The sequence below is a fragment of the Coregonus lavaretus genome, assembly GCF_964263955.1.
Source record: "Coregonus lavaretus genome assembly, chromosome: 10".
NCBI lineage: Eukaryota > Metazoa > Chordata > Actinopteri > Salmoniformes > Salmonidae > Coregonus > Coregonus lavaretus.
The window spans coordinates 50,562,216-50,581,258 of record NC_139997.1 but is presented as its reverse complement, the minus strand read 5'-3'; the positions used below and the strand labels follow the sequence as shown (position 1 = coordinate 50,581,258).

Sequence of the window (19,043 nt, the reverse complement as noted above, 5' to 3'; positions counted from 1 at the left end):
AACAGTTATGTGATGCGCAAAAGACGCTGCTTTATGTGGTGGCCAGGGAGAACGCACAACTCGTTCATTCTGCAGATCAGTAATGTTGGCCTATATGGTTAATTTGGACCATATATGATTAATTAGGGGCGTTTTGAAAAGCAAACATCCAAGGTCGTGCAAGACCACTGAGCCTGAGAACAATTGGTATTTATCAGTCGTTATCGCCTACCGGTGTGCGTGTGACGCCCGTAGGATTGTTTGATAAATCACACTTTTCCTATGCGTATGACCATTCTAAATTCCGTTACGTAAGTAGTATTTTAGAATAGTTTCTACGCAATATTGATAAGGCCTCAGGCCTCTACAAGACTGGCTAACTGTACTGCTTCATTCTGCCTTCCAGGCCTCTACAAGACTGACTTTCTTTGCAGAAACTTCTCTAAGACTGGCTCACTGTGTTAGAGTACAATGCATCTGCCTCCCAGTCTGTCTGGAGTAGGCCTAGCCTATATTCAGGACAAACACCCCAGCACCCTGTCCCTGTACTTATAAGACCCTCTCTTCCCACATCTATACCTTACATGGCATACCACATAATAGGGCTGCACAATTCATCCAAATTGCAATATTTACATGTGCAATATCCATATCGCAAGAGATCCATATCGCATGCAATATTTTGAAATGCCACGTTTAACATACCATGAACAAAAATATATGATTGGCTGGGCCTGGCTCCCCAGTGGGTGGGCCTATGCCCTCCCAGGCCCACCCATGGCCCCTGCCCAGTCATGTGAAATCTATAGATTAGGGCTTAATGAATTCATTTCAATTGACTGATTTCCTTCTATGAACTGTAACTCAGTCAAATCTTTGAAATTGTTGAATGTTGCGTTTATTTTTGTTCAGTATAGTTTGTCTCCCTCTCTCCTCTTGCGACTGCTTCCCACACACACACCCCCACACTCGAGCAGCGCAGTTCCTCTTCCTCGCTGTTAGATTCACTATAAGTTTCATGCTGTTCTGTTAGGTCAAATGCTGTTAATAGATTGTTCAGAACAACAATGATGCTGCTTTCAACTTTGCTTCCTAATATAACTCATTCTATTTTTATAATTCCAGAAGTTCACCAAAGTGTTTTGATCTACAGGTAACTTCCAAAATAAAGGCAACACCAACATAAAGTGTCTTTTTAATAGGGCGTTGGGCCACCACGAGCCGCCAGAACAGCTTCGATGCGCCTTGGCATAGATTCTACAAGTGTCTGGAACTCTATTGGAGGGATGTGACACCATTCTTCCACATGACATTTCACCATTTTGTGTTTTGTTGATGGTGGTGGAAAACTCTGTCTCAGGCGCTACTCCAGAATCTCCCATAAGTGTTCAATTGGGTTGAGATCTGGTGACTGAGACACACACACTCCCTTTAAACCCGCTATGCCCCTTTGAGACCAAAGACTGTCAGTCACTAAGTTCTCTTCTAGCCATGGTAGCCAAAATAATGGCCAACTGGACATTTTTGTACATGACCATAAGCATGATGGGATGCTAATTGCTTAATTAACTCAGGAACCACACCTGTGTGGAAGCGCCTGCTTTCAGTATACTTTCTATCCCTCATTTAGTGAGGTGTTTCCTTTATTTTGGCAGTTACCTGTATATCGCAAGTGAAATCGCAATATTTGTTAACAACATTTTTGGGGCCCCATATTGTGAAACCCTACTACATAGTAAGCCTTAAATGGCATATACCATACTATGACGAGTGGACTGACTGAAGGGGAACTTTCATGGCCCACCTACAGCCCCAACAACAACTTGGTACCGCACCATCTCATCTCCACAACCCCAGCGTGGTCTAACCTACCTAGCCCAGTCCACTCTGCCTCTGCCACACTGAGTCTAAGTCTGCCTCTGATACATACAAGTCTGACTCGCCAGTCTGAACTGTACAGTGCTTTATTTTCCCTGACATTTCTTTCTGCCATAGTCCTGAGCTGAACGTTAAAGGCCAGGCGACAGACCGCGGCAGGGCCCTTTATCTCTGTTAAGTGTCTCATCGCTCAGAATCCCATTGTGTTTCAATGCCAGCCGGTCAGCCTGTTCAATGGCACCCACCGATCCCGAGTGGCTTCTGCCTCCCTCCTTCCGCCTCGCAGGCTGTGTCCCAAATGGCACCATATTCCCTATATAGTGCACTACTTTTGACGTAGTAGCCTCGCTCTCCCTCGTTCTTCCTTTCTCTTTCCCTCTTCAGAGTGGCAGCAGCATGAGCAGCTCACATCACACAAAGACCCCTCTGATATCAGCCTGCCTGACGGATAAAAAAATGAGATGGGGAGACATCAATATTTATACCTGCTGGCCCTAATTTTGCAGTGCCGTATATTCTTTCACACCCGGCGAACGCGTGGCCGGGCATACCAGGGTGGTCAGATAAATAATTCAAGTTGCAAAACCTTGAATTCAAAATTACTTGGTTAAGACAGTGAGACGCACACACACCGTCTCCATACCCCTACACATACGCTGGCTGTGTTTCTTCATTCTGCGTGTGTGTGTGTGTGTGTGTGTGTGTGTGTGTGTGTGTGTGTGTGTGTGTGTGTGTGTGTGTGTGTGAGGCTTGTAAAGCAGCTCATCTTCTCTGAAGCTTTGTGACTGTGTATGGATGACCCATGTTGCCTCAGCACTACAGGACGGTCCCCACTCCTCAGGTTTGTGCACAGTATCTATCTGTCGGCCCACCGCCCGAGGCGGCCCGCGGTTGACAGTGTTTGCCCAACCCGCCTACAAACACTAACTCAGTTACACTTGGATGGGGGTGCATGAATAAGTAATGAGAGCGATATAAGCGCCCCGAAGTTGACCCAGCCCTTTAATATTTTACAGTGTGGGTTCTGAGACAATGCCAGTAAACGAGCTCAACTGTGAAATGGGACTGCACTGCACTCAACACAAATGGTACTCCACTCCTCCCCTCGCTTAAGTTGAATTTAATCATTTCTCTGGGGTAAAAGTTGAGGTACTTGGATCAGATTTGAAAAGCTGGGCCGCTTAACGTACAGCTATGTCCTGAATATGAAGTGGTACTTGGTTTGCCCTCTTGGCTTGGCACATAATGTCTTGTGAGGTGTAGGACTTTAAAAGCCTGTAAGTTCCCCAACTAGAACCATGCTGCACGCAGAGACATAAAAATGGTATCCATGAGTTCGCCTGACTCTGGCTAAGTAGGAAAAAGGCTTAATTGCCTAAATCTCAAAGTATCCCTTTAAAGAGAGAACATGTCGTTTTGGTTACACACACAAATCTGACGAGTACTTTGGAATTCTCGGAAACAGGAGGATCTGAAACATGTATGTTATATCATATTGTATTCATATCCATGTATTCTCAAAGTCGATGCAACCGAACACGATCCTCCATAACTTGGCTGTTGTTATCGTGGCAACGTGTTGTTTACCTTCCTGCATTGTCTCCCAGTCAGATTGGATATCATCTAAACCTCCATCACAAAAGACTCTACTGACAGAGCATTGATCCTCACTGGAGCACACTGCAAACCCACACGTTAGCAGCCTTAGAGAGATAAGAGCCTATTAGCTTTTGTCTGAAATAAAAACAGACTTAAGGTTGAATCCCAAATGGCACCCTATTCAAATCAAATCAAATCGTATTGGCCACATGCGCCGAATACAACAGGTGTAGACAATACAGTGAAATGCTTACTTACAGCCCTTAACCAACAATGCATTTATTTTTTAATTTAAAAAAGTAAAATAAAACAAGTGTTGCGAAAAAAGAGCAGAAGTAAAATAAAATAACAGTAGGGAGGCTATATATATATATATATACAGGGGGGTACTGGTGCAGAGTCAATGTGCGGGGGCACCGGCTAGTTGAGGTAATATGTACATATGGGTAGAGTTAAAGTGACTATGCATAAATAATTAACAGAGTAGCAGCAGCGTAAAAAGATGGGGTGGGGGTGGGGGGGCAGTGCAAATAGTTTGGGTAGCCATGATTAGCTGTTCAGGAGTCTTATGGCTTGGGGGTAAAAGCTGTTGAGAAGTCTTTTGGACCTAGACTTGGCACTCCGGTACCGCTTGCCGTGCGGTAGCAGAGAGAACAGTCTATGACTAGGGTGGCTGGAGTCTTTGACAATTTTGAGGGCCTTCCTCTGACACTGCCTGGTATAGAGGTCCTGGATGGCAGGAAGCTTGGCCCCAGTGATGTACTGGGCCGTACGCACTACCCTCTGTAGTGCCTTGCGGTCGGAGGCCGAGCAGTTGCCATACCAGGCGGTGATGCAACCAGTCAGGATGCTCTCGATGGTGCAGTTGTAGAATTATTCCCTATTTAGTTTACTACTAGGGTGCCACTTGGGTTGCACCCATAAACTAAATCAGATTGCTGTGTGGGTGTGTCTTCTGGGACCTAATTGTGGAATCACTGTCTGTATGTACTGTATGAAGAGAGGGTTTGGTTGAAGAAAAGGTGGGATAAATAATTTGGTACCTGTGTGTAGAAATGGAGAGATCTGATGGTGGAGTGTGATCCTGGGATAAGCTTTTGGGTAAACAGTCTTGCTTGGTTTGTTTGATGAAATGATTGCAACAGTTTCCCATCTTATCTTCACTCTGTTTGGATTAAGCTTAGAAAGGTTGCTAACAAACATTTATCATAGCATAACTAGTACAGTAGTAGCATCTGGAGAACCTTCATCAAGGACTGTCTAAGAGTTAGCCACAAAAACCCTGATGAAGGCTACAGTACAAAGAATATGCTTTTTTTTATCAACTTCCAATGTTCTGCAAGAGTTGCTGAATTTCCTCTGCACTTAAGTTTGCTCCTCAATTCATGCACCTTGGTTGGAGAGTGAGGTAGCGGCAGTGATCCTTTCCCTTTGCAAAGAGTAAGCCACACACAGTTCAGTCTGCAGGTTAGCAATTTGGACAACAGTAATGCTCACAAGCATTATCCCAGAGATATGAGCAACTCTGTCATTGAAGCTATTATCATTATTATTCTCATTGGGGCATTTGCTTTGAGTCTATCTGACTGATCCTTTCAATATTGCCTCCAGCCAGCCAGCCACTCACTCATGATTCTATTCATTTAAACAGCTAACCACCGTATATGGACTTCTCACTTACCCCCTGACTAGTGGCAATAAAAATGCTCAATTAAACTTTAACACGTAGCTGTGTGAAGCCTCTCCCCTGCTGGATTATTGCTCTCTACTGATGGAGTATTGCTGATTTTAGCCTGAGTAACTCCTTTCCTCTCTTGTGAAGGGAGTGTGGAGCAGAAACTCCTTGCTGTGCTCCCACAGGAAAGGATGGTAACAGGCTTACAGTGATGCTAACAGGCTAAATGGCTGTGCTCCTACTGTGGAGGATGCTAACAGGCTAATAGTTGTGCTCCCATAGTGGAGGATGCTAACGGTCTAATGGCCTGGGTCAGCCAATCAATCAATGGAATGGGATTTTCATAGCACATTACAGCGCTTTAGAGGCAAAGGCAAAGACTTGAGTTTGGATCTGTCTGTCAGTTACATAAACCTCCCTACTGTCTGGTTAGGTGGAAGTAGGCAGTGGAGCACACAGGAGGCTGGTGGTACCTTAATTGGGGAGAACGGGCTCGTGTTAATGACTGGAGCGGAATGGGTGGAATGGTATGCCATTCCATTTGCGCAGTTCCAGCCATTATTATGAGGGTTCTCCCCCAGCAGCCTCCTGTGGTGGAGCAGTATCCCCCCAACCATGTGGCTGGTATTTACTCAACTACCCACAGTCTCTGATACTGCAGCAGCACGCACTAGCCTGACACACATGCTCAATACATCATCAAAATGGGAGAGGAATCAGAACGTTAATCTCCCACTCCTGTTTTTGTTTGCACACACAAAGCGTTTTGACTGAGTAATATTAACAGTCCACTCCTGAGAGGCTTAACAAAACAGTTAGCTAGTTTCATAACCAGGGTTTTTGCCATGACATATGTGCTTTGCTGCTGCTTTCATTAATTCCAAAAACAACCTTGATGAGGGCTTAGAAAAGCAATCTGTTAGTGACCAAATAGCACCCTATTCCCTACATAGTGCACTACCCCCTATATAGGGCCCTGGTCAAAGTAGTGCACTATATAGGGGATATGTTTCAATTTGGGACTGTCTGCGGATAGGCAAACCGATCAGAAGAGAGCAGAACAGTGTCACTCTGTTTATTAAAGGGATACTTTGGGATTTTGGCAAGGCTCTGGGAGATCTCCAGACAGATACCGGCCCTGTAGGTCTTCTCTGACACAGCAGTCAAATATTCTGAGCCCTGATTGGACGAGGACGTCTTCCTGGACCCCCCGGTGCCCCTGTGGGCTGGGCTTGGGCGTAGTGTCAGTGAGTGATTGAATAAATTCTCCTCCTGGCTCTCTTCTGGGAGGACGAGGATTCTGGTAGGGAGGTTCTCCTGATGGCTGTAAGCAGCATAGCACACTACAGAGCTGGCCTCTCTCACAAAGCCTACTCAACCACTCTACCGTATCCAGCTGCAACAGTCTGGGCTGTCTGTCTGACCCACTTTTCAGCTCTCGCTCCCTCATTCCCTCATTCCCTCTGTCCCTCTCCCTCCCCCTTTCCTCCCCTGTGTGTCTTTTTAATATGTGGAGCTTTGGCTTTTGGCAGGATTCAGTTGTGTGTTGACGAGTCACAGCATTTCTCTATCTCACTCTATAATATAATGTAATAATATATATTAGAGGCCTTCACGGGTCCAAAATGTTGGACCCGTTCCGAAATGGACCTGGGGCTTTCCCATCCGGACACGATATGCATAAATACATATTTTAAACATAGAAACCCATTCCGAACGGACCCGTGGACAATTACACCCGTTCTTATAGACCTGGTTAACCGGAGCTGATAAAGCGCGAGGAAGAGGAGGTAGAGAGAGGTGACGCTCTAGCAGGGGCCGTGCTATGTGTGTAGGCTACTCTGAGCGAGTGACACGGGGAACAGGGAGGAGGGAGGGAGAGATGAGAGACCGCAATCAACCAAGCCGACTTGCGCTATATTACACAAATAGCTGCCATAGCTAGGTTATTTATTATCCAATATGATTACTTAGTACCAGTCTTGACTGCATCAAATCGTGAGAAGCTAGTTAAGCTAGCTAGCTGGCTAGGCTAATTGAGGTTGGATGCGCGTTCTCGTCCTACACAATTACAAACAACAACAATTCCATTTAGAATATAAAGTAGCAGCCTACTTGTTGGCTCTTGGTCGATGTAGCCTGTCTTTGTCCTTTAACTTTAAATTCCATCATTTTAATTCCATCTTCCATTGATTAGATACACTAGATTACCAAAAGTATGTGGACACCTGCTTGTCGAACATCTCATTTCAAAATCATGGGCATTAATATGGAGCTGGTCCAACTTTCCTGCTATAACAGTCTCCACTCTTCTGGGAAGGCTTTCCACTAGATGTTGGAACATTGCTGCGGGGACTTGCTTCCACTCAGCCACAAGAGCTTTAGCGAGGTCGGGGCAATTAGGCCTGGCTCGCAGTCTGTGTTCTAAATCATCCCAAAGGTGTTTGATGGGGTTGAGGTCAGGGCTCTGTGCAGGCCAGTCAAGTTCTTCCACACCGCTCTTGACAAACCATTTCTGTATGGACATCGCTTTGTGCATGGGGGCATTGTCATGCTGAAACAGGAAAGGGCCTTCCGCAAACTGTTGCCACAAAGTTGGAAGCACAGAATCGTCTAGAATGTCATTGTATGCTGTAGCGTTAAGATTTCCCTTCATTGGAACTAAGGGGCCTAGCCCGAACAATAAAAAACAGCCCCAGACCATTATCCCTCCTCCACCAAACTTTACAGTCGGCACTATGCATTCAGGCAGGTAGCGTTCTCCTGGCATCCGCCAAACCCAGATTAGTCCGTCAGACTGCCAGATTGTAAAGTGTAACGCGTTTCCACTGCTCCAGAGACCAATGGCGGCGGGCTTTACACCACTCCAGCCGACGCTTGGCATTGCACATGGTGATCTGAGGCTTGTGTGCGGCTACTCGGCCATGGAAACCCATTTCATGAAGCTCCCAACAAACAGTTATTGTGCTGACGTTGCTTCCAGAGACAGTTTGGAACTCGGTAGTGAGTGTTACAACCGAGGACAGACGCTTTTTACGCGCTTCAGCACTCGCCGGTCCCGTTCTGTGAGCTTGTGTGGCCTACCACTTCGTGGCTGAACCGTTGTTGCTCCTAGACGTTTCCACTTCACAATAGCAGCACTTACAGTTGACTGGGGCAGCTCTAGCAGGGAGAAAATTTGACAAACTGACTTGTTCTAAATCAGAACATGTTATTGTCTAGTGAATGAGCTTATATTTCATAAGAAAGTCAGGTACAGTGCCTTGCAAAGGTATTCATCCCCCTTGGCGTTTTTCCTATTTTGTTGCATTACAACCTGTAATTTAAATGGATTTTTATTTGGATTTCATGTAATGGACATACACAAAATAGTCCAAATTGGTGAAGTGAAATGAAAAAAATAACTTGTTTCAAAGAAATTCTAAAAAATAAATAACGGAAAAGTGGTGCGTGCATATGTATTCACCCCCTTTGCTATGAAGCCCCTAAATAAGATCTGGTGCAACCGATTTACCTTCAGAAGTCACATAATTAGTTAGATTGCACACAGGTGTACTTTATTTAAGAGACACATGATCTCAGTATATATACACCTGTTCTGAAAGGCCCCAGAGTCTGCAACACCACTAAGCAAGGGGCACCACATTTTTTTACAAGCGGCACCATGAAGACCAAGGAGCTCTCCAAACAGGTCAGGGACAAAGTTGTGGAGAAGTACAGATCAGGGTTGGGTTATAAAAAAATATAGAAACTTTGAACATCCCACAGAGCACCATTAAATCCATTATTAAAAAATTGAAAGAATATGGCACCACAACGAACCTGCTAAGAGAGAGCCGCCCACCAAAACTCACGGACCAGGCAAGGAGGGCATTAATCCGAGCGGCAACAAAGAGACCAAAGATAACCCTGAAGGAGCTGCAAAGCTCCACAGCGGAGATTGGAGTATCTGTCCATAGGACCACTTTAAGCTGTACACTCCACAGAGCTGGGCTTTATGGAAGAGTGGCCAGAAAAAAGCCATTGCTTAAAGAAAAAAAATAAGCAAACGTTTGGTGTTCGCCAAAAGGCATGTGGGAGACTCCCCAAACATATGGATGAAGGGTCTCTGGTCAGATGAGACTTTTTGTCCATCAAGGAAAACACTATGTCTGGCGCAAACCCAACACCTTTCATCACCCCGAGAACACAATCCCGACAGTGAAGCATGGTGGTGGCAGCATCATGCTGTGGGGATGTTTTTCATCAGCAGGGACTGGGAAACTGGCCAGAATTTAAGGAATGATGGATGGCGCTAAATACAGGGAAATTCTTGAGGGAAATCTGTTTCAGTCTTCCAGAGATTTGAGACTGGGACGGAGGTTCACCTTCCAGCAGGACAATGACCCAGAGCATACTGCTAAAGCAACACTCGAGTGGTTTAAGGGGAAACATTTAAATGTCTTGGAATGGCCTAGTCAAAGCCCAGACCTCAATCCAATTGAGAATCTGTGGTATGACTTAAAGATTGCTGTACACCAGCGGAACCCCTCCAACTTGAAGGAGCTGGAGCAGTTTTGCCTTGAAGAATGGGCAAAAATCCCAGTGGCTAGATGTGCCAAGTGTATAGAGTCATAACCCAAGAGACTTGCAGCTGTAATTGCTGCAAAAGGTGGCTCTACAAAGTGTTGACTTTTGGGGGGGGGGGGGGGGCACGCTCAAGTATAGTTGTGCACGCTCAAGTTGTCTGTTTTTTTGTCTTATTTCTTTTTTGCTTCACAAGAAAAAATATTTTGCATCTTCAAAGTGGTAGGCATGTTGTGTAAATCATATGATACCAACCCCCCCCAAAAATCCATTTTAATTCCAGGTTGTAAGGCAACAAAATAGGAAAAATGCCAAGGGGGGTGAATACTTTCGCAAGCCACTATAGTGTCTTATCATTGGACCTCAATAGATAATAATAATAATAATAATAATAATATGCCATTTAGCAGACGCTTTTATCCATAGCGACTTATCCACGTCCCCACATTCACCTAGTACACACTGACACCCCACTCTGCTCTTGCCCTTTTGACACATTTTCCTGAGGGGGTTATACACTAACTAAATTTGTCTCTGCTATATCCATGTAGTCTTTCAGTGGGGAGATGCTGTTACACTCTCCCTCTCCAGGGCATTACTGAATTATATTGTTCAAGTCACCAATATACACTTATATCCCTCTCTACTCTACTCATTAGTTGTATATCAGCTGAACTGTTTTAATAAGTGCTCCAGTAAATCCCTACAGTGGGTCAGTGGTGAGGGCTGCACCCCATATCGCAATATTATTTTGGACTATATTATATCTGTACTTTGACTCCAAGTATCGATTTGTAAAACATAAAAAGTATTTCTTGCCAGGTAGCGTTAGCTAGCACTAATCGGCTGTATCTGCGCCAAAACTCTGGTATTTTTCATGCTATAGCTTGTTCTCAGTCTTTTTAAATAGTGAGTGAAAATTTTTTGCGCACTGTTATTTCCATGACTGATTAAAACTAATCATGTTCTCTTTTGCCTCTGCAGCAGACATGTAGTGAGCCATATGTTTGGAACATCAAATTCCAGTAAAATCGCAGGATCGAATCGCAATACATATCGAATTGCAATACATATCGTATCGGCACTTAATTATCATGATAAAATCGTATTGTGAGGTCCCTGGAAATTTCCAGCCCTATTTTTACATAGTGCACTACTTTTGTCAAGAGCCCTATACACTATACAGGGAATAGGGTGCAATTTGGGATGCAGCCGAGGTGTTATCCCCTCTCCCTCTCTGAGGCTCTGGCAAGCCCTTCTAGTCGCTGTCTGTAACTCTAGGATCAGTGGTGGGATCATATCTGATGCGCACGGTGCACTTTCGCCTGGGGCAGCCACATTTCCATGCCTGATCGTCAGGGGAGTGGCGTCGGTGACCCGTTCTGAGACCTGAACTGCGAGCGGTCACCCAAGCATCTGCTGTCATCAGGCCCTAATTAAATCAACAGGTGTCTGGCAGTAGAGGAGAGGAGCGGGCCCTGTTTTGTCCACTTACTACATCACTAATGCTTTCTCTATCCCCAATCCCTCTCGCTCGCTCTCTGTGCTACAGAGCCAGGGAGCGGGAGAGATGGTGTGAGGAGAGAGTGGGAGAGGGATGTGTAATTCTAGTATAGAGAGAGAAAAAGAGAGAGAGATGGAGGGAGGGAGAAAATAAAGCAGTTTACTGTGTTGTAGGGATGGCAGGAGGGAGAGAGAGTGTGATTGGGGAAGTGATCAGAGAAAAAGACAGAGAGGGGAGAAACTGAGAGAAATCTGTTTACTATGTGGTATGGGAGCAGTTGGCCCTGCTTGACACAGTAAATACACCACTAATGCCTCTGTGTATGGAGCCAGAGAGTGAGAGGGAGGGATGAGATGGATGAAGGGATAGAGGGGGGAACAGATAAGGATGTAGAGAGAGAGGAGAATGGAAAGTTGGTGAAAAGCTGTTTGCTCTGTGTGTGCTATAGAAGAGGAGTGGCCCCTTACTTAGCAGTTATCTGTGCTCCTATCCAGGGGCCGAGGGAGGAAGGCGGAGGGAAAAAATGAGGGAGGTAGAGAGAGAGAGGATAGTGTGGATTAGAGAAATTGCTAAAGATGGTAGAGGAGAGAGGTTGATAGGATGTGTCCCAAATGGCTTCCTGTTCCCTATATAATGCACTACTACTTGTGCACTCTGGTCCCAGGTCAAAAGTAGTGCATTATAAAGGGAATAGGGTGCCATTTGGGACACAGCCATAGATTAGAGAGGGGGGAGGGGAGTGTCTGCCCCCCTATTTGAAGCCCTTCCGTTCCTTATCCCTTCCCCCCTCTTATTCCCATTTATCTCTGTGTTGCTTAGGGGCAGAGAGGTACTTGTTGTTGAAAACAGTCCCCCCCCCCCCCCACTCATAATCAAACACAGATACTGAACATTGTGTCCCACATGAAAATCTATTTTTATCCTACTTAGAAGTAATGGAATACTTAGGATAGTTGGCCACCAGACAACTTAATAAGCAAACTAGCAGCAAGCGATACCAAACATTAGGCCTGTGGTTTTCTCCTCCCACACAGTGGCAGTGTGCTGGCCATATCTCCTCTGTTAACTGTTTGTTAATGTACTATTCCCATCAGAGGAATACATTGGGACACAATTAGTGTTTTGTCCTGCTGGGGCTAAACATAGCAGGGAGAGGAGAAGAGAACAGTCATGTTTGTTCTCCTGTGTGTGTGTGTGTGTGTGTGTGTGTTGTTTCTCAACAGAAATGGATGATGGAGTACTACCGGTATTATATCCTCCTCTATTGTTCTTCCCAGACACTGTTTGCACTCTCCTGTTGGCTGGTGTGATAAACTGTGTCATTGAGAGATGCCATTTGAGTCCTTGGCGATGCCAGATCAGATATGTGCCTTTTTTATGTGTCTCTGCTTATGTGTGTCTTTGTTGTACGCTGTTGTATGCATGTTCTTGCGTTGTCTGTGCGCGTGTGCTGTCGGCGTCGGTGTGTGTGAGACGGGCGGGCAGACTGAGGGAACAGATCTGTCTTTGTTGAGTGTTTGGGTGGCTCAGCTCTGCCATGCTGTACCATCTGAATGACAGGACGGACACCTCACACAGCACAGCCTGGCTGGCAGACAAAGACACCGTTTTCTTTTTGACTGCGCTGTACTTTTATCCTCTCTTATTCTGTCTGTCTGTCTGTCTGTCTCTCTCTGCCTGTGTGTGTGTCTTGCTCTCTCTCTCTCTCTCTCCCCCCCCCAAAATATATATGTTGTCTTGTCAGCCGTACCCCCTCCTCTCTAGCCCCTCTTCCCATCATCACTATGACTAATCCTTAGTCACACACTAAAGATGCACACTGAAACACAATGGATAGAAAAAACACACTCACACAGACGTGCTTTGACACAGTACACACTGGGAGCCCACAGACGTGTGTGTGTGTGTGTTTTTTTTCCTGTCTGCGTGTGTGTATCCTGTCCCTGGCTGTGAGCCAGCCTCTGTCTGGGTTACTGGTGACTACTCCAGAGTGGGTTGGCTATGGCCTAGCCAGGCAGCTTCCTGAGGGGGAGGCTAGTCGCTCCAGCTCTCCACAACACACACACACACACACACACACACACACACACACACACCACTACTCCTTCGACAGCCACATGTTGTCCCACTGCCAAACCAGAGCCCCATAAACACACATGAAAACATATGAAAGGGATTTGACAGGGTGAGGAGTTGGAGGTGAGGCGGGGGGCGGGGGTATTCGGAATGCTGCTGGTAAATGAATTAGGCTAGCTAGGAGCCTGGGCTTGTAAACTGGAGCTCCTACCTCTTGCTGCAGTCTAGTTACACCCCTACCCTTCTACCCTGCGTCTGGGAGGTTGAGACTGAAGAAAGAAAGAGAGAGGGTGAAGCTGGGTGGTTTTAATGGGGCATTTCTCTCTGCTATAGATCCAGTCTGGTTATTATAATGGGTTCAGAGGACTGTGTGTGATGTGTGTCTTTCTGTCTCTGTGTATGGCAGGTGAGGAACCTGTGCTACATGGTGACGCGGCGGGAGAAGATGAAGGGTTCCCTGTGTGACCTCCAGGAGAAGATTTTCCACCTGCAGATCCAGCTGCTGGAGGAGGACCTAGCTGGAGGTGAGTGGAACACACGTGGTCAGAGAGCCCAAACACAAGCTACCATCAGCTGCAGTGTAGGGCTGTGGTTAAGAGAAACATACACAGGATGTACAAGTACATTACCTTCCCACTACATACATACACACATACAGTATTACACTGCTGGGACTTCCTTCCTTCCTGTTATAACCTGAACAAGGGTGAATTCAGGACAGCAGTATGTGGCCCTGTTCTAATACTTTCAAAATGCACCCTTCTTCTTATCTCCTTGTTTAAACATGCATGTATCCTTCCCTCCTTGAAGTAATATGGGAATGGGATGGAACCCTTGGTAATGAGTTAGGGAATACTTCAGGTTTCCATTCCATTCCCATATGACTTCAAGGAAGGAGGGAAGGATGCATGTGTAAAGTATTTGAACAGAGCCCGTTACAGTGTCCCAGTGCTGCAGAGGCAGATGGGCAGGGCCCTCCCTGTGTTCAGCCCTAAAAGCCCAGTGGATTCACTCTAGTGGATTCACTCTAAGGACTAGACAGTGGACACAAAGCAATATTCTATCACTGTGGAAGCTGAGATCATCCAGACACGGGCTGCGTCCCCATTGGCACCCCTATTCCCTACATATTGTACTACTTTTGACCAGGGTCCATAGGACTCTGGTCAAAAGTAGTGCACTACATAGGGAATAGGGGTGCCATTCGGGATGTATCCATGTTATGTGCTCTGACTATACTCAGCGTTGGTTGGCTGTCCATCTGCTGTGTGTGTGGAACATGGGAATAGCCCAGTGTTCTGTGTTGGGAGTCCATCAGCCGTGACGTGTGAGAAGAGAACCCCTCTACTCTCCCTTCATGACAGGCTAACTGATGGTTCTTGTGAGCTGGCAGGGGGGAGAGGGAGGGAGGGAGGGAGAGAGGGAGGGAGGGAGGGAGAGAGGGAGGGAGGGGGGAGAGGGAGGGAGGGAGGGAGGGGGGAGAGGGAGGGAGGGGGGAGAGGGAGGGAGGAGGGAGGGGGAGCGAGAGGGTGGGACGGAGGAAGAGGGTGGTAGCTCCCGAGTGGCGCAGTGGTCTAAGGCACTGCAGCGCAGTGCTAGCTGTGCCACTAGAGATCCTGGTTCGAATCCAGGCTCTGTCGTAGCCGGCCGTGACCGGGAGACCCATGGGGCGGCGCACAATTGGCCCAGCGTCGTCCAGGGTAGGGGAGGGAATGGCCGGCAGGGGTGTAGCTCAGTTGGTAGAGCATGGTGTTTGCAACGCCAGGGTTGTGGGTTCAATTCCCACGGGGGGCCAGTATGAAAAAAATAAAATGTATGCATTCACTAACTGTAAGTCGCTCTGGATAAGAGCGTCTGCTAAATGACGTAAATGTAAACGTAAATGTAGGGGGAGAGAGAAGTAGAGAGAGAAAGAGGGAGCGAGAGAAAGAGAGAGAGAAAGAGGGAGAGAAATGTAGAGAGAGAAAGAGGGAGAGGGGGGGAGAGAGAAGTAGAGAGAAAGAAAGGGATATGAGAGAGGTCGCCCAGTCATTATGATACCGACAGCCCCATCTTTCTCCATCTAAGGGAGCAGGGTGCAGGCAGAGGCCCTGGTTGCGTCCCAAATGGCAGCCTATTCCCTTCATAGTGTGCAACTTTTGACCAGGGCCCATAGGGCTCTGGTCAAAATTAGTGCAGTTTATAGGGGTGCCATTTGGGATGCATCCACTGAAGCAGTGTGTTCTATCACGGGGCTCTCTGTCCCCTCCCCGGCTCTGTGTGTCGGCCCCTCATTTCCATGTGTGAATAGATATGGCTGCTTAGCACCGGGCAGCCAACACAGGCCCCTGATAGTGCTGAAAAGTGCAGAGTTAGGAGGTCTTACAACACAGCAGCGGGCTTTGGGGGCTCAGGAATGATGAACACTGCAAATTGAGTACCGGCTGGGGAGACTCTCAACTCCCCAGGCTAACACACAAGCACACACAGACATAGGCACAAGTGGACACATACACCCTTCCTTTTCCACACATACACAGAACCCACTCCAACACACACCTGAACTAACATAGCCTATTCCTCTTTCAAATGTTAATATGCACATAAATTCCCACCCAAACCCCTCCCCTTTTCCAACACACACGCACTTCCTCCCTCTCTAGTTTCTCCCTCTAGAGAGTCCTGGCTAGTTATTCTGGATCACAGTGGCTCATTTCCAATTCCTTCTGACAGACACACAGGGGAAGCCCTCAGACTCTCTGCCCTAGGCCCTTGACTTGGCCAAGTGTACTAGTGTGTAAAGACTATCAGGCCTGTGAGTGTGGTTACTAGGGGTCCGGTACTGGGGCCAGAGGGAGGACATGGACACTGCAGGTTGACTACTACTACACCACAACTACTCACATAACTGGGGGCTGTAATGGAGTCAGGGTCAGGGAGAGTCCCAAATGGCACCCTATTCCCTATGGGCCCTGGTCAAAACTATTGCACTATAGAGTGAATAGGGTGCATATTTGGAACGCAGATTTGTATCTGTCTAGGGATAGACATTCTACTCAGGTCTTAAAGGTACCTTCCTACCGGGTTACCTTCCTGTAGACCCAGAGCAGGGCAGAATAGATGTGTGTGTGTGTGTGTGTGGAGAGAGGACTCTGGGCTGAGCTCTCTGTCTTCTAGAGAGAGAGGGCGCATGGAGTGAAAAGAATCTCTGGGGTGTCGTGCTAATGAGCGCAAGTAAGAAGTGGGACACGGTGCATCACACACAAACACACACACACACACACACATACACTTACACACCATCTCCTTTACACACACACACACACACACACTGCAGCTGAGTGCTCCCAGAAAGAGATGAAATGAACCACACACTTCAAAAAGACTAATCCCTTGACAGCACTGCACCTCACCGACAACGCCAGAAAATGTAAATGAGAGGAGAGACAGAGGGAAAGACGAGGAGAGAAAACAACTGATCTGACAACGCAAATGTCTCTCCAAGTTAGTCTGTTGCAGAAAGGATGAGTTTTTTTTCTCCCTTCAGCACACATATTGACAGAAATAGCCAACGCATCACTCATACATATTACCTTCGGTCCTACACACATTTAACGGCAGTGTTCAGGCACACACACACACACAACAGATTTTTTTAAACAACATGTACACATATGCACACACACACATCATGGGTAGCCTCAGTGTGAAACACAACCCTCCGGGAGGACACCGTGAGGTACCACTCAGCCCCCCTCATGCATGTCCTGCTCCTCCATGCTAGGGGAAGCATGATGGAGGGAGGCCCTCAGTGCCCCCACAACTCAACTCAGCCTCTATTATAACCAGCATGAGAGGAAATCTGGCGTGCACACCAACCGCGCCACTGTTGGTCTAAGCAGCTGGAGCGTGTTAAAACATGTCCCACAACAATAAGTGCCTCCACAGAGAGAGTGGGGGGGGAGCCGCCAACCCAACCCAACCGCACGCACAGCTAGTGGGACGTTTTCTCAGCAGGGGGCTCTCCCTCTATGTTATGTGTCTCTGTGAGTGTCCAAATAGATGTTAGTGCAGATGTATATTTATTGTAAGTGTGCTTGTTTGTGAGCGTACCTGTGAATATTTGTAGTTGTGAGTGTTGGTGAATTTCCTGTGTCTCACAGTCCCCAATGACTATACACAAGAGCTGTGAATAGAGATACTGAAGGTTTTGACTGTGAGGGATTTCTTTGGTCGGAGCGTTTCTGAGAAGTGGGGACGGTTTCTCAGTTTGGTCTGTCAGGTTATGGGATGTTTCTCTCATCACAACGATTAGTCCAGCTGGTGGGATAAAAGGTGCCATTCTGGGGTCAGGTGGCTCAGTTTCTCAGTGTCTGGTTCACTCTGACTGGGAAACTGAACCAGGATGGAGACAAGGAGCCTCAAGGTACTGCTTAGTACTGGGGCTCAGGAGTCCAATGACTTCTGAATGTTTTCCACACGAGAGGCTGTGAATGACCCCCAATTCAGTTTACAATGAAATCAAACATTGACTGCTACAGTGAGGGGAAAAAAGTATTTGATCCCCTGCTGATTTTGTACGTTTGCCCACTGACAAAGAAATGATCAGTCTATAATTTTAATGGTAGGTTTATTTGAACAGTGAGAGACAGACTAACAACAAATAAATCCAGGAAAACGCATGTCAATAATGTTATAAATTGATTTGCATTTTAATGAGGGAAATAAGTATTTGACCCCCTCTCAATCAGAAAGATGTCTGGCTCCCAGGTGACTTTTATACAGGTAACGAGCAGAGATTAGGAGCACACTCTTAAAGGGAGTTCTCCTAATCTCAGCTTGTTACCTGTATAAAAGACACCTGTCCACAGAAGCAATCAATCAATCAGATTCCAAACTCTCCACCATGGCCAAGACCAAAGAGCTCTCCAAGGATGTCAGGGACAAGATTGTAGACCTACACAAGGCTGGAATGGGCTACAAGACCATCGCCAAGCAGCTTGGTGAGAAGGTGACAACAGTTGGTGCGATTATTCGCAAATGGAAGAAACACAAAAGCACTGTCAATCTCCCTCGGCCTGGGGCTCCATGCAAGATCTCACCTCGTGGAGTTGCAATGATCATGAGAACGGTGAGGAATCAGCCCAGAACTACACAGGAGGATCTTGTCAATGATCTCAAGGCAGCTGGGACCATAGTCACCAAGAAAACAATTGGTAACACACTACGCCGTGAAGGACTGAAATCCTGCAGCGCCCGCAAGGTCCCCCTGCTCAAGAAAGTACATATACAGGCCCTTCTGAAGTTTGCCAATGAACATCTGAATGATTCAGAGGAGAACTGGGTGAAAGTGTTGTGGTCAGATGAGACCAAAATCGAGCTCTTTGGCATCAACTAAACTCGCCGTGTTTGGAGGAGGAGGAATGCTGCCTATGACCCCAAGAACACCATCTCCACCGTCAAACATGGAGGTGGAAACATTATGCTTTGGGGGTGTTTTTCTGCTAAGGGGACAGGACAACTTCACCGCATCAAAGGGATGATGGACGGGGCCATGTACCGTCAATTCTTGGGTGAGAACCTCCTTCCCTCAGCCAGGGCATTGAAAATGGGTCATGGATGGGTATTCCAGCATGACAATGACCCAAAACACACGGCCAAGGCAGCAAAGGAGTGGCTCAAGAAGAAGCACATTAAGGTCCTGGAGTGGCCTAGCCAGTCTCCAGACCTTAATCCCATAGAAAATCTGTGGAGGGAGCTGAAGGTTCGAAACCTTAATGACTTGGA

At 46.8% G+C, this 19,043-nt stretch overlaps 1 protein-coding gene across 4 annotated transcripts in view; it reads left to right on the top strand.

Moving 5' to 3' along the window:
* jade2 (jade family PHD finger 2) overlaps positions 1–19,043 on the top strand; it is a 153,779-nt gene that overhangs the window by 119,479 nt on the left and 15,257 nt on the right. For all 4 annotated transcript variants that reach the window (XM_084170674.1, XM_084170673.1, XM_084170672.1 and 1 more), the window contains one exon: positions 13,684–13,801. In XM_084170674.1, the coding sequence (XP_084026800.1) occupies positions 13,684–13,801 (118 nt within the window). The remainder of the gene's footprint in view (positions 1–13,683; positions 13,802–19,043) is intronic.